Here is a 19,963-nt window from a genome sequence, read left to right as displayed (position 1 = left end):
GGGGTGGGGCAGCTCTGTGGTGCTGAGGCAGTATAGTGAGTCTGATGGCGTCTAATCACACAATGTAGATGTTGAGATTTATATTTCGAGCACAGTATAGTAGTAAATTAGTTCTCTGCATTTAATCCATCCATTTGTACCCACAGAGAGTGGCAGTGGGCAGCCATACATGGGCAGGGGGCAGTTTGAGGGTTGGGGGTCTTGCTCTAGGGCTCCTCCTATAGTCCTACAGATCCTATAGTCCTAAGACTAATTCTCTAATTCTCTAACCTCAAGTCCACCAGATGTGATTGCTCATCAAGTGACTGCTCTGTTCAGTTAATGTGGCCATACGCATATATATATATATATATATAGGTTATATTCATATCAGTGATGAGTCAGTGTTTAGCTGTGGTGTGGTGGAACAAACCCCTGAGCATTTACACTGCTGAGTACGTTTATTATAGTGTTTTGTTTTATTTGAAATTAAGCTGTTTGGTTTCTTTTTATCAAAAACTTGAAGCTTAAGAAAATAAATTGCTTTAATAAAACCTGTTGTTCTAAAGTTGTACAAAAAAGCTGTGCCTGTTTGGGACCAAAAACCACATAGTCATCATAGGGAGGATGTCAGGGCGGATCAAAGGGTGGACAAAACACGTTAACATGCAGAGACCACTTGGTTGTTTCCTGTTTCAACAATCATTTTATTTTATTCATTCATGTATTATAAAACTACAAACTTAATTGACCTACCATTCACCTCCACTGCCTTTCTTCAAAACATCAGCAAACAACCCTGACCTTGATGAAACATTTCATTTGCGAGAGGTTGCTACATCACCAGAGAGGACCATCCATTTGGACTCTTCTCATACCCCACATCCCTCAGCTGGGCTGTGTAACCATGACAACAGATGTGCTCCGTTTAAACCCAAAACTCAATGTCCACCTAACTTTTACCACCTAAATCTGTCGAGTCCATCAGCAGGTTTCTATGTGTCAAAGTGGAAAGATCTATTTTAATCATGAATAGCTGTTCAAATGGACCAAATTCACTTTGACCCTTTGGAGCGATGGAGCCACATGAGAACCACTGAGCTCAGCCTATATTTTCTATTTTAGGAGTTAGAAATACACTGAAGATTTATAATAAAGACTTATAATGTCATAGTGTCACATGTGACTTAGGCCTCGAGTAACGGGGGACTTACAGATATCGTGTTATCATGTAGCCACGATGAGTCCAGTCACTCTGTGCTGGGAGATGGACACAGTGATGGCAGGTGAAGATGGACAGGACTCCTCCCCTCTGTCTGATCTGGGACCTGTCGGCTCAGTCCGCTCTGTCCTCACGCTGCAGAGCCTCTGCTGCCAATTATGGACAGGCGGCATCGATATTTTTGCTGAGTGCGCGCTGGGACAAAAGCGACCGGGAATATATTTCACCGGATCAAGACAATACGAAAACATCACATTTCAGTTTGGGAAGATGGGATCATATTCGGGGGATCAAATGGAAACTGATGCTCTGATCGGCTCGCAAAACTCAAAGTAAATAAAAAAAGAAAAAGAAAAGAAAGAAAGAAAGAAAAACAGAAGAAGGCTTCAAACAGGTGAGTTGTGATCAGCTGACTGAGAGGAAATAGTTTGAATTTCAGATCTAGTTCATTAAGAAAAAATGCTCACGAATGTATATGTTTAAACACAAAGATAATAAAAAATTAAGAAAGAAAATGAATGATTGAATTAATTAAATACGTAACGTAAATGAAAATACAGAAAATATAGACCAAACATCGCTCGTTTAATCATTTATCAATCAATCAACCACATGTTAAAAATAGTTGGTAAAAATCTTTAAAGTAGATTAATTGTTTTGAGTGCTGCAAATATCCAACAAAGAGGCCTCTGTGCGCATTTAACTGCTGTGCATATCGCTTTTAAATAATCAGATCAAATTTGCTTCTATCAAAGACAAGAGAGACGTGTGTATGTAGCTGAGGAACGATCTCGATGAGAATCACATTACCGCAAATCTTCACCCTTTGAAGGTTGCAGAAAAACTAACCACCCTCCACTAACTGAAACTTTTGATCAAAAACAAAAACAGCCTTCATCAGCAGCAGGAAATGTGACCAGCACATTCAAATATCAGATACATCAGAGCACATATGGGGTAACGGGTACAGTGATAAGTTTTGTGCCTATTTCCTGAATAAGCCTCATTGACACTGCACCTTATGCTGACTGCCAAGAAATATAGAGAGTTCCTCAAACAGATATGAACTACAGAACCGTGGCATCTCTTTCATGATTGAAAATACTGGTACCATTACAACTATGTGATTTCTTTCACTATCTGTGTGGCACCTCATGAATACGGCTTTGGCCAAACCAAGGAAAGTGCTGCATGGCTGGGAGACGGTCATGTAACTTATATATAGAGAGACGGACACACACTTGGGTTTACCTTTTGTCACCCTTCAAGCACTCAGGTTCTTGGCGTTTCTATCAGTGTGATTTAATTTAGTGGGGGTTGCTTAACTCGCTGGAATTAGCACTAATCTACATGAGTGCACGTGTTACAAACAGTGGTGTTCCCCAGAGATCAGTGAGTCATTATTTAGCACTAAACAAGAGCCTAAATAGAACTAAATAAAACAAACAGACTAAGAAAAATATCTATCTGAAGTCTTAATAATCAACCAATCAAACCTCATCTATAGATGATACTTTTTAAATAATATAAGGGTAGGAGCACTCTCAAAATTATACAATCAGAGTGAACTGTTCAGAAACACCCTAAACTGTCTCAATTTAAAGATTTAAAACAATTTTTTTTTTTTTTAATTTTACCTGCAGACATGTCTACAGGTGAAATTTCAGCCACGTACCTGCTCTTTAAGTGCTGCACTAATAGACTTAACCTGCTGTACACACCACTGAACATAGACACTACAGCCCACCTGTAAGCCTTAGCTTAGTTATTTTAAAAGCCAGCTGATGGTTCCCAGAGAGAGGTCACTGATCCTGTTTAGCGTTTAAGGATGTAATCAGCATGTATTTTTAGACTCTACCCTCAGACAGGCAGTGTCAACAAGCTCATCAGCAACACTCATAGTTCAGTTTTTAATGTTTGACTTCAGGCCGTATCTGTGTGCTCCAGGCCCGCGGAGCCGGACACCACAAGATGGCAAAAGTCTGCTGTGAAAACTCCTCTCTGGCCAGAAAGCGGCCGTCCAACAACATGTCTGACGACGAACTCGCCGTCATCGAAAACGGGGACAGCAGGTCTGATTTCACCGTCACTGGTTGTGGGGAACGACCAATAACCGTTCTGACATCAAGGGGGTAGTTTTTATCCCCCTGACAGACCAAATTAGTCATTTGGAAGATGTTTCACATGACCTCGTGTTTATATGGTTTCCCCAGGACCCACTCTCTCTGTGAAGACAACTGTGAGAGGGCTCTGTCCTCAGAGTCATTTACAGGTGCCGGAGCAATGGCCAGGTAAACGTCTACACCAGCAGTGTAGTTATTACTGTAGTAAACAGTTACCAGTGGTGGAAATGAACGGTACAGTTAACAATCACACTGAGAGGGCCTCTTACTACTTACCATTTCAAATAATGATGACTTTATTAAACAAACCAGTAGGCATTTGGACTGTAACACATTTGTAAAAGCACAATTGTGGATTTATTTCCTCTCAAATTTAACCTGTGACACTAAGTTGAGAACCACTGATAGATAAACTGTACAAAGAGTAGTTGGTTATACACTATGTAAATCAATCAAATCAACATCACTTTAATTATCCTGTCCTAAAGTATGGCATCCGCACACGTCCTCCACCTCTGGTAATTACTGTGAGTGCTCATGACTTATAGTTTGTTCCTAGTTCCTAGCCTAGCGGGTGTCACTTTGTGCTGTTGTACCTCCCAATGACCCTCTAGGCTGTCCTACTTCTTCTTCATGCTGCGTAACTGGGCGTCCCACAGAATGAACCCCAAAGTGGAGAGGCACGACTCGTTCCTCGAGCGCTTCAGAGGCCCGGATCTCAAAGACACGTGCAGCCGAGAGAGCAACGCCCAGTCCGTGGGCCACAGCGACATACTCCGCAAGAGAAAGTAAGCGCGGCTCGAGTTGAATTTTCTCCACTCGGTGGAAGAAATTTGAAGCGCTAGTGATTAATTAAGTTGCAATAAAATAGGAGTTGGTCTTTAGTGTCAGAAATGTGAGGTATTCTCTGTACAGGCCTCCACACGAGCCTGCCTCACCTACATTCTCAGACAAAAAGAAAACAAATATGACTACAACCACATTTTCTGAATACACCGGCGTTGCCTGTTGAAATCCCAAACATCCCATGACATGGCTCTCCTTGCTAACCACTAAGGAGTGTGGTTTAGCCATCAGCCCAAATCGCATATGGTTGAATAATTATATGCAAATTCCAAGACGTGTAACGGAAAATTTACACATGAAGGAATAAAATGGAGTTGGCCGTGCTATCTTTTGTGGTGTTACAAAAAGACTAATGTGAAGAAGATCTCTCAAGGTTCATGGTGCGAAAAAAAAAAACATTTCATTTGTTTCTTTCCAAAGTCTTGTCAGTAAGTGGCCCCTCGCTGCTTACAACATGAATAACTGCAACAACACAGATGAGTAAGTGTGTTCATAGCCACGTAGGTTTTATTTTATGGTTTTAGGAATGTCCGTTATTGTAGCTAAAACAGTAGCTAGCTCCAACTATTAGCACCAAAACCCATCTTCTGATTCTCCCATTCCCCCTGCTTTAGACAGAAACTATTTCTCTATCTTTTCACTTGTTTGTTGGAAGTTTTGAGGTGGGTTATGCTCACGATAATGGATTACACTTGTTAGTGTGAACTGTTCAGACATTTTGTGTTCTGTACCTAACCCTAATGAGAGTACCTTGTAGCACGGTGCCCCCTGCTGGACAAATGTATGACCCGCATCAGACCTTCCAACAAAACCCTTAGTTAAATATCGTGAAACCTGAAAGTAAACCCCCGAACCCCCCATCCCCTGCCGCAACCACTAACCCCTTTAAAATAGACCAGCAGACCCCCGACAGTCCCTCATAGTCCACCTCTATCTGCGTTTCAATCGCCGTAAAAACTAAACTTGTGATCCGTAGCAAAAAAGAGGACAAAAAAGACGAGATTAAAAAAGATGAGAAAAAGGAGGAGAAAAAAGATGAGAAGAAGGAGGAGGAGAAAAAAGACGAGAAGAAGGATGGGGACAAGAAAGAAGAGGAAAAGAAGGACGAGAAGAAGGATGAGAAAAAAGATGAGAAGAAAGACGATAAAAAAGATGATAAGAAAGATGATAAAAAGAAAGAGGAGCCTCCGTAAGTACCCTGTGCGGTGAACCAAGTCTCTGAAAGACTCTTTAAAAAAAAAAACATGTTGTAAAAATGAAACATGTGAGACAAAACGAGTTAAAGTTAAGTTGTTTCCAGGAAAGAAATCTGGATCATGGATCCTGCAGCGGACCAGTACTACAGATGGCTGACCGTCATCGCAGGCCCAGTGTTTTATAACCTGATGATGATTATAACAAGGTGATGTTTGCTTCACATATTGACTACTTACCTTTCACTGAGCAGGGTGTCAACTGATTTTTGTTTCTTATCTTCTAGGGCCTGCTTTAATGAACTCCAAGACTCGTACACAAAACTCTGGATAGTCTTGGACTACACGTCGGACTTCATCTACTACGCAGACACATTCGTCAGATCGAGAACAGGTCGGACTCTTGAAAAATAATTCAAGACAGAAATTTCTTATATATGATTCGATGTCTTTTCTGAGAATCAGATTTAGCTTCTAATTCTGTGTCTGTCCCTCAGGTTACCTGGAACAAGGCCTGCTGGTGAAGGACTCCAAAAAACTGAGAGATAAATACAGAACGACACCTCAGTTCAAATATGACATGATTGCGATGATACCCACTGATCTGCTGTTTGTGAAATATGGATTCAACAACCCGGAGTTCAGGCTCAACCGTCTTTGCAAAATGGCGAGGCTCTTTGAGTTCTTTGAGCGGACTGAAACCAGAACCAGCTTTCCAAATATGTTCCGTATCAGCAACCTCGTACTGTATATCCTTATTATTATCCACTGGAATGCTTGTTTGTTCTTCGCAATTTCCAAAACGATTGGTTTTGGGTCGGACACTTGGGTGTACCCCAACATCAGCCACCCGGAGCACGGCCGATTGGCAAGGAAGTACATCTACTCCCTGTACTGGTCTACGCTGACCCTCACCACCATCGGAGAGACTCCTCCACCGGTCAGGGACGTCGAATTCCTCTTTGTCATCGCGGACTTCCTCACCGGTGTGTTGATTTTCGCTAGTATCGTCGGTAACGTCGGTGCCATGATCTCCAACATGAACGCGTCTCGCGCCGAGTTCCAGGCGAAGATCGACTCCATAAAGCAGTACATGCAGTTCCGAAAGGTCACCAAAGACCTGGAAGCCAGGGTCATCAAGTGGTTTGACTACCTGTGGACGGAGAAGAAGACCTGCGACGAGAAGGAAGTGTTAAAAAACCTCCCAGACAAGCTTAAGGCAGAAATTGCCATCAATGTCCACTTGGATACGCTGAAGAAAGTGCGAATTTTCCAGGACTGTGAAGCCGGTCTGTTGATTGAATTGGTGCTTAAGCTGCAGCCTCAAGTGTTCAGCCCCGGAGATTATATCTGTAAGAAGGGGGATATCGGCCGAGAGATGTACATCATCAAAGAAGGGAAGCTGGCGGTGGTGGCGGACGATGGAGTCACTCAGTTTGTGGTGCTCAGCGACGGAGCATACTTTGGGGAAATCAGTATCTTAGGCATCAAGGGCAGTAAAGCAGGCAACAGGAGAACGGCCAACATCAGAAGCGTGGGGTACTCCGATCTCTTTGCCCTGTCCAAAGATGACTTGATGGAAGCGCTCACTGAGTATCCGGACGCCAAGAAAGCTCTGGAGGAGAAGGGTAAAGCCATCCTGATGAAGGACAACCTGATCGATGAGGCCGTAGCGAACGCCGGCGCCGACCCCAAAGACCTGGAGGAGAAGCTGACCAAGCTGCAGAGCAACCTGGACGTCATGCAGACCAAGTTCGCCCAGCTGATGGCGGAGTTCACCTCCAGCCAGACGAGGATGAAGCAGAGGGTCACCGACATGGAGGCCAGAGTGAAATCCATACAACCAGAGGACCTCTCTGAAGTGATGGCCGACAAAGACAAAAAAGTTCAGTAGTGCGAGCTACCCAGCGAACTCTTACAGGAAATAAAGGAGTGACACTTTTTAACTTCCTGTGTTTCCATCTATTTATACATCATGTTTATTATCATCTTATGTGTCAAATTGTGTACAGTGTATGCAGCAAAGGTTATATTTTTGTGTGTACGCTGTGACTCACAGCCAATTTCATGTCATTTCATGGAACTACTTGAGTACAGTAAGTTGAGCAGAAGCACTCCTGTATGCAAAAAAAAACAACAAAAAAAGAAGAAAAACGGCTTCTATTAGCCTTAGAATAAAGAGATTTGTTTTCTGATCAGTATTGACATTTTTCAATATATATTGATCTATCTGTAAATAAATAATAATAAATAAAACAAGGTGTTAAGGACGGTTCTTACACAAAAGCGCTATTTCCATTTGATACTATATGAACAAAACTATCTAAAATGTCAATCCTGTTTATAAGTTACTGTCAGCATTCGCTCTCAGTTGTACATCTTGAATGTGAATAAACATTAAAATGTTCATATAACATGCACTGTATGTGTCTATATTGTCATATTGCGACGCCGACACATTCTTTTGGTTGTTCTTAATCGTTATTAATGGCTTGGAGGCCACTGAAAACTCTAGAGGACAGATTATTGCACATTTTTAACCTAACGCAGTTAAAACAAGAGGGAGTATACACAAATACACAATCGAGACTTTTGTGTTCATGTCAGATCTGCTTAGTTGAGCCTAGACCACAGGTCTTCAACAGGGGGTCCACGGAGGTACTGTGAAATCTTACGTTGATTAGACCAGGGGTCTTCAGTGTTTTCAAGTGAAGGACACTCAAACTGATGGAAAGATTAAGTAGGCATGTTTTCTATACGAAACGCGTCCTAGTGCTTTTTATAAATAGACATTATTATAATCATTTTGCACTCAATATTAACCTATTCAAATAATACACAGGTTCAAATACTCATATTCTTATTTCAAACATGTGCGACAGTAGAGTGTTTGAGGAGAGAAAATGTGGGGGAAAAAAAAAATATACATATATATATATATATAAGGTAAACAAAAATCATCATCAGCTATATCTTGTATTATTAAATTCTACATGTTTCCTTCAGCTCGACGTATGTATCTATGACAGAAGGTTGTTTATGTTCCTGCTGTTCTTATCTCTATCTTCTTTGATTCTACCTGGCTGGTCTTAGGCAGATGGATTTCTCCACATGAGCTGGGTTCTGCTCAAGGTTTCTTCCTGTCATACGGGAGTTTTTCCTGCCACCATCACCTTCAGGCTTGCTCTGGAGGTTTCAGGTTGGTTTTTGTCTTGAGACAAGTTGTACTGTTATTGATGCTATATAAATAAAATGTAATTGAATATATAAAAAATTTTGGGGGCGACCTAGATCTAGACATGTCTAATGTTTTAGGGTCAATGGTCAATCAAAAATTATATTTGATTCTTTATAACACCAAAGCAAAAGGCTAAACAAACAGGACTGTAACCTACATGTTGGAGAGGATGCGGTCACACTGTGGCAGATCATACGCATATTTTCCTGGAGGTGTCCCACTCTTAAACCCTTTTGGGAAGGAGCACAAAGTGTTATCAGCAAAGTCTTACGGTATAACTTTAATATTACCCGTTTATCGTTCTATTTGGGAAATTTGGATGCAGATTTGCCAAAAAAAAAAGACGCAGATACCTCCTAAAAATCTTTATGGCAGCCAGTAAAAAAGCCATAACAAGGAGATGACTCAACACAGAACCTCCCACAGTTAATCAGTGGGAAGCCATAACTAAAGATCCAAGCTATGGAATTATTGATTTTTAGTCTCAGATTACAAAGGGACAAAAGTGATGCCCTCTGGAAAGAATGGAACACCTACGTTAAAAGAAGAGGTGATAACCAGTTTTAATTCTTTATATATCACTTATGTAACAAAAAAAACAAGGACCTGGTTACTGTAATCATCAGAAATCTACTCGCAAACCCACGGTTTGTACGTGTTTTGTTTTTATGAATGAGGCTATGTGTATGTGTGCAACTGTCTATGTCTATGATTATTTGGGAATATGGATGGAAGTGAACATGTGCACACAAGTGTTCAGGTCCTCAGACATATATGTGAGCACATAAGTTTCACCTATGTGTTATTCTTGTTTCCCCTTGTTCTTTTGTTTTCCTCTGCGTTATTCTTTCTGTATCAACAAGGGCACTACATGGTTAACGGTGTTTTTTTCACCAATGTATTGATGCGGTTGTTGTTTTGTTCAAAAATATGAATAATAAAGTTTAAAAAAAAAAGAAAAAAGGGGCCCACGACCCCTTAGGTGTCCGCGGACGTACTGCAGGTAATTTTCCTCCTCAAACACCCTATCGTTGCACATTTGAAATAAAAGAAAAACATAATATTTGAACCTGTATATTATTAGTTTAATATTGAATTTAAAAAGATGTATATTTCTAAATAGCACTAGGACAAGTTAATATTAATATAATGTAATAATATAATGACTGAGTGTCCTGTCACAGGACATGAACAGTCGAAAACTTTTCTGTTAAAAAGGAATTAAACTCCTCAGCTATATCTTATCTGTGTCGAGTTGGCCATGAAATCAACAGCTGCAAACCAAAACGTTTGAGCTGCAGAACGAACACACAAATCCAGCAACTGAAAAGATACCGAGCGTCTTACAGCTCAGACGATTCCCAGTGGCTTAAATATATCAGAGTTTGTTTTAAACTTTTAAACAACGCCTCCAATGAATATTTACGACAAAGTTGATATTTTTCCACCTTTACTTTGCATAACAGCAGCTTTTACAGGAGAGTTTCACATTGTCTGCACATTCTTCATGTACCTGAGATAGTTGTCCAAATAAAACATTGATGTCTTTTCCATATTTATCATTGCACGTTTGGCAACTGCACTCAGAGGTGTGTGCAATCAGAGCAAACCAAGAGAAGAGACGTTTTTTTTTCCCCCGTTCTTTCAGGATGTGAAAGTCTGAACCGAGCAGCCAGTGAGTAGCGACACTCTGAAACCAAACAATCAGGTCAGGTTCACAACATTTCGTGGGTTATACAAGAGGCACCGCACACAATTAAAACAGTTAGTTTCCGACCGTAGAAGAACCTCAAGGTTAGTGGCGAGCTTGTTGTCACACTGATGGGAGATACTTTAAAGAGAAGCTTGTCGGTGAGGCTCTTTGAATTAGCAGTGATAAAAAAGGCTTCACCTCAATCCCTGTTTACTACAATGACAGTCGTACCCAAGGAGCACCATAATTCCCAGCGAACTCTTGTGGGAAAAGAGAGCCTGAGGACTGAATACTGCTACATGAAGACTGCAAAAACACAAAAAAGGAAAAATCAAACCGAATGACTAAATACACACTGTATGTGCTGTGTATAAGTGCACTTTCACAGTTGTCACAAATCAAATGTTGTTTATGTTTGCTCGGAAAAATAAAACACACGTGAAAAAATAAACGATTCAGGTACTGTCTTTGGGAAACCGTATGACTATGAAAGTGATTCACGAACGAAGGTGTGAAAGGCCCACCGTGAAGTTTGACTGCAAGTGTTTGTTTAGGCACAGGGTTACTGCAGCATTTTGTTTCATGGCATTTCCCTATGTTGTTGTATTATGTTTTTTTTTTGTGATTTTTGATACTCCCTTTTTTTTTTTTTTTTTTTCGTTAAAACACAGCCTGAAGACTTTCATAATGGATCTTTCACAGCATCCCAAACCCTTTGGCGTAAGTGATGGCCTTGAGGAGTCTTTCTTTCAGTTTCTCCTTGGATGAGTATTCAGGGAGGAGCAGAGCGTTGAAGCAGGTGTGGGAGGTTGGGAGTCTGCAAGAAAAGTCAAACACGGGAAAATCTTAACTGAGATGTTAAAAGTGTATCCGACTAGAACGAGACTGAATCCTGTGTTTTTAAACAAAGGTACAAGCTGTCAACTATGGGTGTATTTTCAGGTACGTGGGCTGATCAATCAATCATTCAAACTTCATTTATAGAGTACTTTTCATACAAAGGATGCAGCCCAAAGCTTTACACAAAAACAACAGACCCATGAGACCACACACACAGATATGAGCATTTAAAAACACAGAGGAAACGCTATCCCACCCCCACCACCTTGAAGTTGAGGAAACACTAGAGACATAAAAATAACTGCATAAATTATAATTATAATGAATAAAATTCAATTAAAATGTAAACTAAAAAGGTAAAAATAATAAAATAAGTTAAAATGAGTAAAAAGTCAGACTCAAAAGAGAAAATGTTAAATAAATAAAATAAAATAACCAGACTAAAGGGTAATAATACTGAAAAATAAGTAAAATTTAGTTAAAAGTCAGACAAAACAAACAAATAAATAAATAAAAAAGACCCCGTTTACTCCTCTATCCTACCTGTCTGTGTCTGAACCATTCTTGGCAATGATCATTTTTAATTTTCCCAGCCCGCCAACTGGTGCTCTGTCTGTGCCGGTGGTGAACTGAAGAAACAGCCTCTTCTGCTCCTCGCTGAACGTGTGAATAGTTTCCCAAAAATCCCTGCAAGCAGGAAGAAAAGCCACTGACAAACTCCGAAACTTAAAACATTAACTTTGTTTCCCTCCACACTTACTTGATGATCTGACTGTCTTTGTTGTAACCTCCATCATATTCTGTTGTCTTTTCAAGCGCTTCAAAGTCCAGTTTCTGAGAAGGGAAAAGAGGCTCCAGTGTTACTGATGGGATCACTGGGTGAAAGCAATGAAGATCTAAACTGGGACGTGTTTCCTCACCCTGCTCCCACAGATAAGCATCTCCACTTCCTCTGGTCTGAACAAATACTTCAGCGGGGACTCATTAGTGACCATTAGGAAGCCTTTTTTGAAGGCGTTGAATTGTCTCTCCACGCTCTGGTTCAGAATGTACTCAGTGTACAGATCTACAAACTCCTGTTGGATGTGAAAAGAATTGATGAATGGACACAGAAATAAACTTTAAAGCAAAGGTTCACGTTTTTGAACAATCACTCGTTTCAAGGAAATGGTACTACTGTCCAATCTTTTTCAGTTATTTTATATATATATGTAAATCATCCTGGAGCTGTACTTGTGAAATGTAGACCTGACTTTCAGTCAAGTGGAACAAGGAAAATGTGTCCGTCAGTGCTCCTGTACACTGATCAGGCATAACATTATGACCACCTTCCTAATGTTGTGTATGTCTCCCTTGTGCCTCCAAAACAGTTGTGACTCTTCAGAAAATGGACACAGGCCTTCTGAGGGTGTCCTGTGAGGTCTGGTAACAGGCTGTTGTTAGAAGGGGGTCTTTGTTTCCTATGGGTTGAGGGCAGGGGCCTCTGTGGATCATCCCACAGATACGTGATCAGTTTGGAATCTAGTGAATTTAGAGGCCAGGTCAACACCTTATTTTTTCAATTGTTCCTAAACTGTTTTTGTGTGTTTGTCTGCTGCATCCTGCTGGGGGATGACTGCTGCCATCAAGGATTGTCATTGCTATGGGGTGGGGGTGCCTGGTCTTGTCTGGTCTGGTCTAGGTGGGTGGTACATGTAACATCCAGATGAATACCAGGTCTAAAAGTTTCGTAGCAGAACAAAGAATTGTCGCAAGACGGTCAATGTTATTTACTTCTCCTGTCAGTGGTCATAATGTTATGGTAGATCTGTGTATACTTACACTAGACACGTAGATAAGAATACAAAAAGCTGCTGCTGTATGTAATACAGGCATGGACGTTGCTTATTTAACTGCTAAACCTGACGAACCCAAGCAGAGTTTGTGTGATTTAAAGTGGTTCGACTACTATGGTTTAAGTCTTTAAATAACATCATTTACTTTATTTCCTTCATACATCATTTTTGAAACTAGTTCCTTGGTAAAACTGGACAAGAGAGCTCAAGAAGAAACTCATTTAAGTTTAAGATGGGGTCTTTCCCCTGTGACTTTCACATGATTCAACTAGAGTCTGTTATACGGTTTAGTTCATGTCTTCAGAGCTTTAAGAGTCATTATTTTTGTGGTTCCTCCTTCCTGTCTTTGTCAGGCCTTAAAACTTGTGAGGAAGTTTATAATGAAACTAATACTGAGCGGCTGTCTTCTGCACTATTTCAAACCTCAGTTCTTTCACTTAACTGTGTTTCTGAATATTAGCTGAAAAGAAAACAGCCACAGCTGTACACAAAAAGCACCGTCTTAGAATGAAACTATGAATCTTCCTCTTTTAGGGTTTTTTTCCAGGCAACTCTGGTCTATTATGAGACGCAACTCGCAGCACATCTGCTTACTTTATTACTGTTCTCTAAATGCTACGTGCTACTTCTGTTTCAAAGCGTTCGCCATTTTAAAAGCCGATTTTACCACGATCAGCTCAGATTTTACCTGTCTGTTCTCCTTTGTGACAGGGATCTGAACTCCTTGCTCCTTCAAGTCATATAATACTGGGTTTCCAAAAAGGTCTGTCTGTGATATCTGGAAGGTGAGCATCATGTCTTCTTCCACATTGCCAGTGTATTCAAGCAATCGCTTCAGACTTTGGTAGAGAGCCTGCAAAAGAAGAAGCATCTGCTGTCAACACATTAAAAAGCTACATACAACCCATGCACATTACTGCTATGTGCAAGCATGATAGAAACACCAGTCTGATTTCTAGAGTTTCACTGTGCGTCAACTTTGGAGAAAGTTACTGTACTGGATGCGAGTCTGACAGGTCCAGGAAGGTCCCTTTCTTTCCCAAGAGTTTTCTGTAGACAACCATGGGGAAATGGACATCCAGGATGCAGTTGTTGTAAATGGCGAGTCCCAGGACGATTCCGATAAGCGAGTACTGCGCCTCATTCTCCAGAGAGGATGAATTAAACCAGAACAGTTTGGTGTCGTCGTCATACGTGAACATTCCTGTTCGGAGAGAAAACGGAAAACGAGAAAGGTGAAACCGCTCTCACTTTTGTACCTTTTTTTTTTGCAGGTATTAGCTTAGCACAAAGACTACAAACACTTAGACATTGCTAGCTTGTAATCCTGACGTCCTAATACCACTAGGTTAACATGAGATTAAACCTCCTTTGCAGTGTATTATATTATATTGTCTCCTGGGTTGGTGCAATACAAAATGGTCAAAATGGTCTAATCTTCCCCCCTTTATATATCAGGTTTAATGTTTATATATGTATACAGATGTATGTGTCGTTCCTGTGTCTTTTTATCCGACTCTCTGAATGTCCACACAAATGGCAAATAAATCTCTTGAAAAAATGTGTTAATTTGTGAACCACAATGACCTTTGTAATCTATATGAAAAGCTACGCTACCAATGTCCCAGGACAGACATGAGAGTGGCAACTATCATGCATGTTTCCTAAAATACTGAACTATTCTTGACATATGCAACAGGAAATATAAATGTAAATATGCAACAGGAAATATAAATGTAAATATGCAACAGGAAATATCAATGTAAATATGCAACAGGAATATGCAGTACATATCACACAGTATATTTGTAATTTTCAGACTCACCTATGTCAATATTGAAAATTTCCTCCAAAACCAGCTGAAAGAACTCCTTTGAAACGCCTCCTTCATCTACACCCTGCTCCCCTTCAAACTCAACAAACAGCTGCTTCTTCAGGTCGGACGGGTTCTCCATGGAGATCATCTCCAGCTGTAACACAGAGGACGATGAATCGCGCCACCCAGACAGGGGAACATCATCTAAAATCACCTGCATGTTCAACAGCGACAGAATCTGGTGCTACTCACTCTGACGAGGGCGTCGTCGATGATGTGGTCTCTGCGTACTTTAAGCTTCAGATAGGGGTTGGGCTGCTGGCCCTGGACCATGCTGTAGAGGGCGGTGAGGCGCCGCTCGCTGTACATCCTGATCCTGTTGTCGTAGTACAGGCCTTGGTTCTTGGTGATGACATTGAGAATGAAGGGGCAGCTCTGGAAGGAAAACTTAGCTTCTGCGTTGACCTTGAAGAAAGTGAAATCTTTGTCCATCTCCACCACGTCGTTCACCGACTCATTAATAAAATCCTCGAAGGGAATGAGGGGTCTTATGCAGTCTAAGGGTCTCACACCCAGTTCTTTCTCCAGGGGGTCGACCCGGGGGCCCTTCCTGTAGAGCCGCTCCTCGCCCAGCAACTCATGGAGGGTCAGCTCATCAGAGTCGGAGTCGTCCTCCTCCTTCTCGTTGTGCTCTATATCCACGTCACCTCCAAGGATACTTGCATAGAAGACGACCTTCAGACACTGGGTAGCAGCCACCACCGTCTCATCATCATTTACCAGGTTTTCGCCGTCGTACTCATTGCTGACAACTGTGAACGTGATGAGCTGCTGGAAGGTCTCCATCATACGGCGGATGTGCGGGAGGCTGTAGGTTGACCAGAGCTTTGACAGCTTGGCGAGCGCGGTCACTGGCAGTTTGCTCATCGCCTTGCAGAACTGTGGTAACGCCACTTCGAGGTACTCGGGACTGTGAAGGTTACTGTTCTCCATCACGATGATGAAGATGTTCAGGTAATCTGGGTTTGTTTCGTACACGTCAAGGTATTCCAGGTCAAGTTCTACATTAGGAGTGAGGTAAACGATGGCGTTCACAAGAGCTGCCTGGACCTGGTCAATGGAGAGAAGTTTGTCGTAGACTCTCCTCACGGCGTTGATGTCCACTGTAACCTCACAGGAGTCGAACATTTCATTTGGAGCTTCATTTTGCAAAGCGGCTGCGGAGGAGGAGGCGCCAGACTCCTCACTTTGTTTCTCACCTTCCGCTGCGTCTGTTGTTTTAAAAGAGTCTTGGTTTTCTGGATCATTTGGTTCATCTTTCCTGAAACTTTTCATCAGGGCCTCCGCGTTAGAAAAAATCCTGCCTATGACACGGACAAGAGCAGAAAAGTCCCCTTCTTCCTCGCAGGCACTGAGGATCATACACACAGTCTTCTCTGTGAGGTAATGAATATCTGCAAGAGCACAGGAAAAAATAAAAAAATAAAAAACTATTTAATACCAGATTAATTCAGCATCTATAGCAATCAATGGTTGAGAGTTTCACAGTACCTGAAAAGTTGTCCTTGGTGGAGCAATGGTCTTTGTCGCTCATCTTACCATCCAGCGGAGTGTTTTTGTCGGAGCTGGACGCGATCGAGGGGTAATAATCACAGAGTTTGGCATTAATCTTAAACAGCTCAAGCGCTTTGGCAGCTGCCGAATTGTTATCCAAAGGCTGAAAATCAGAACACGATGCGCAAAACTCGTTCGTGCAGTTGCCATTTCCACAGCCTTCAGTTAACTGCCGAAAGTAGCGCTCAATTAGATGCTTTGCAGTCGCTCTGTTCCTGTACAAGATATTTAGACAGGAAGTCAGAATGATGGTTTGAAAGTCTATGATCAGACAAGAAAAACATTGACATCTACTTGCAATTAAATATATATATATATATATATTCTTGCAAATATACTCATTTTTAGAGCTAAGACATAAGAAAAGATATTAGTTTAACTAATATGTTGTGTATTAGTTTATCTTTTACTAATGCAAGTCCAGATAAAGTGACTTACATTCGGATGGATTCAGATACCCTTCTGCAGGCCTGATGGACAGTGCTCTGAAAGAGACATTTAGCAGTAGTATGAGAACATAATTGCTGTACATTTACGGTGGCTTGTCTATCATGATAGGCTGTTTTGGTTTAGCTATGACTTGATCAGCCTAAGCCTGACGCACATCTGATTTAAAAATCTGCCATAAGAGTAGGGCAGCCTCAGACGCATCTATCGCTTCTTCTTTTCTTACAGTGGACAAACATATTTGCCTCTTAATGTAGAGGGAATATAAGTAACGAATATTGAACCACAGCTAGAGTAAGTACAAACTACTAAAAGTGAGTCTGATCACTTCTGATTCTCAAGACGAAACAAAACAAACATTGAATCAACATTTTGCCTTAACATTCACATGCAACCATTCATTTCACATTCCTCACATTATTCTGATGAAATACGACTGAAAAAGCATCAATCAGCAGCGCAGGAAAATTCTGGTGGGACAGCAGATTAAAACTGAATCAAATTAAATTGTAGCTATTACAGTCACTATGTGGTTATTCAGTATGGCTGCAATATTGAAGTCACATGGAAAACAAGGGTGGGCAAAACTATCAGACTACAACACCTATAGTTCTTTATAATTAGTTTGTGGCTTTATTGTGAACTTGTGTCAGGGTCCTGCATTAACTGTGACTCTGTAGCTCCAATGAGTGGACAGCAGACGGACTGATACACTGGTTAAAAGTGAGCTCTCAACTTTTAGACTTTGTCATTCAAGAGAAAAATAGGAGTGACAGGCCAAAAATATCTGGGTAACCCAACCACAGGCCCGTGTAAAACAAAGAGGCTGCCATGCAAAACCACTCCGAACACTGAGAGTCCACAATATAAAAAATAAAATCTATTTTTCATGCATTCAGGTTAAATTATAATTATACCACCAACATGATACTGCAAAAACAGACAGCTGACTATGACATAGCGGCAGAGGCAGGCATAGCGACAAATTCACCGCCTCAAGCTCTCGACATAGAAAACTACGAACCAAGCTAAGACACCGAGTCGGACATAAAGCCTTGTTAGGTTCAGTGTCTTGTGTCTTATGGGTCGGCTTCGTGTACCTACCTGTGATTTTTGATAGATAGCGTCTGTCAGTGACACTGCAAAAAAAAATCAAAAATAAAAAAAATAAAAAAAATCTCTTCAGTCACTCCGAGAGCGGCGACATTCACTTCACCCCAGGCTCCGTTTTTATAAAATAAATAAATTTAGTCTAAGACGGTTGGATAAAAACGTTGAGGAGAGAAAATACTTTTATTACTTTAAACTTGTAAGTAGAAGGGAAAATCCTTCCTGTATCATCTTGTAAACAAGAGCGTGATATATCCCAGCATGCAGCGCGAAGCTGTCATCTTCAACATCATCATCATCGTCCCCTCCTACTTGCACGCGCGACCCACTGACGAACAGCGGAAATAGTCAAAATTATTATTTATTAATATAATACACACGGATTTTATTTATTTTATAAAACGCTAAATTAAGCAAGCAATAATTTTAAGTTTTATTTAAATTCTAATACCTGAGAATAATTTTCACTTTTTTTCCGCAATGAGCTTTAAATGGCCTTCACAAAGATTTTTAAAATAACTGACTCTTTTACTAATTATATCAATGAATCTATATATAATATACACAGTAGCCTATTGTGCAAATTTTTAGGCAGGTATGAATAAAAATACCGTAAACTAAGAACACTTTCAAAAACAGAAGTGTTAATAGTTTATTTTCATCAATCAACAAAATGCAGTAAATGAGCAAAAGAGAAATCCAAATCAATTCAATATTTGGTGTGACCAGGCTTTGCCTTAAACAGCGTTAATTCTTCTAGGTTCATTTGTACACAGTTTTTGAAGGAAGTCGGCTGATATAGGTTGTTCCACACATCTTGGAGAACTAAACACAGATCTTCTGCGGATTTGGGCTCAAATCCTTCTTTCTCTTCATGTGATGTTATACCCCTTTCACATTGATTTTCAGACCCAGGTCGACTTGCCTTTGGTGCCCAGAGCAGCACATGGATCTCACTACACAAGGTGTATATAAACACAGTTGCACATGCATTCCCTGATCTGTGTAACTTCCCTGTGTAACTTCTGTGTAACATGATATAGGACCAATTCACCTATGCACTTCCATTAACGATCATGTAACAACACACTTGATTTGTTTGACTGAAAAAAAGAAAATAAAAAAAAAGAAAATCTCTGCCCTTCAGAGATCAGGCTCTGTTTTTGAGCTGGAGCTTCTACAATGATACAGTCAGATACAGATACAGGCATGTGTGCCAAGTCATGACACGCAGGTCTGAAGAGGACCTCTAAAACCCAGACAGGCACAGAGAGAATGTGCCTGTTACTATAGTATAAAAATACTATAAGGGCCACTAATGGCCTTCCACTGGATTGGCTGGAGGCTACACCATAAGCATGAGCTTGGTGTCTACCTGCAGCAACAGTGGGCTGATCATCTGGCTGCTGGGTTGGACAGACCAGAGTCAGCGGAGGAGGTTGGACCTTGTAGCCCAACCTCCAAAATATTACTTAGAAAGAGAAACGGGCCCTATATAAAACCTCCTGCTGGCAATTTGATGACGTCATGATGACATCATGACAATGTGTCTAATAGCCACGCCCCTTATGACACCTGAGCATAAGGGGCGTGGCAAAAGACAATAGAAGATGATGATGTCATCATCGTCTTTTGTGGAAAATCCTAAACAACAAAACATAACAAAATACATGCATTATTTTAGATTGTGCTTGGTCAGAAATGTTAATGAGTATTTGGATCATTTATATTAGTAATGCAGCTTTAAAGTAAAAGTCAGAAACATGTCCCGTGTGTCATTTAATATGTATGAAACAATGGCCTTTTTAATACTGACTATTACTATGTGTAAGTAAAATTTCACTCGGCTTGATCGATGCATCATATTCTACAAGATGTGCCACCGTCCTTAACTGGTAAATAAATGGAGTGAATTCGATATTCACCTTGGAATGCATTATTCTAAAGTAAACGTAGAGTTTTGAATCAAATGTGCTTTTGAAATACGTGAACTGTATTTTGTCTGTC

At 40.8% G+C, this 19,963-nt stretch overlaps 2 protein-coding genes across 6 annotated transcripts; one reads left to right on the top strand and one right to left on the bottom strand.

The window, feature by feature from the left end:
• The first annotated feature begins 1,312 nt into the window (after nt 1-1,312).
• Nucleotides 1,313-10,960, top strand: cnga3a (cyclic nucleotide gated channel subunit alpha 3a). Of its 5 annotated transcripts, none has more exons than XM_047587533.1 (9): nt 1,313-1,595; nt 3,149-3,273; nt 3,415-3,492; nt 3,984-4,112; nt 4,591-4,650; nt 5,147-5,359; nt 5,471-5,572; nt 5,651-5,757; nt 5,861-10,960. In XM_047587533.1, exons 2-9 carry the CDS (start codon nt 3,173-3,175, stop codon nt 7,255-7,257), a joined length of 2,187 nt encoding a protein of 728 aa, XP_047443489.1. In that variant the 5' UTR covers nt 1,313-1,595; nt 3,149-3,172; the 3' UTR covers nt 7,258-10,960. The 5 variants fall into 5 exon arrangements, with proteins under 5 accessions (XP_047443489.1, XP_047443486.1, XP_047443488.1 ...); XM_047587530.1 differs by having other exon boundaries at nt 3,939-4,112; XM_047587532.1 differs by having other exon boundaries at nt 3,129-3,273; nt 3,939-4,112.
• ube3a (ubiquitin protein ligase E3A) lies at nt 10,035-18,224 on the bottom strand. The gene is made up of 11 exons (XM_047587529.1): nt 17,951-18,224; nt 16,838-16,884; nt 16,337-16,614; nt 15,038-16,239; nt 14,795-14,939; nt 13,968-14,173; nt 13,658-13,822; nt 12,055-12,210; nt 11,895-11,968; nt 11,678-11,821; nt 10,035-11,111 (listed from the first exon to the last, which is right to left on the bottom strand). Coding segments are annotated over exons 2-11 (2,493 nt in total). The 5' UTR covers nt 16,840-16,884; nt 17,951-18,224; the 3' UTR covers nt 10,035-10,990.
• Between the last annotated feature and the right edge of the window lie 1,739 nt (nt 18,225-19,963).

Source organism: Mugil cephalus, chromosome 6 (genome assembly GCF_022458985.1).
Source record: "Mugil cephalus isolate CIBA_MC_2020 chromosome 6, CIBA_Mcephalus_1.1, whole genome shotgun sequence".
NCBI lineage: Eukaryota > Metazoa > Chordata > Actinopteri > Mugiliformes > Mugilidae > Mugil > Mugil cephalus.
The sequence above is the reverse complement of the archived record's forward strand: the minus strand, read 5'-3'. Positions and strand labels throughout refer to the sequence as shown.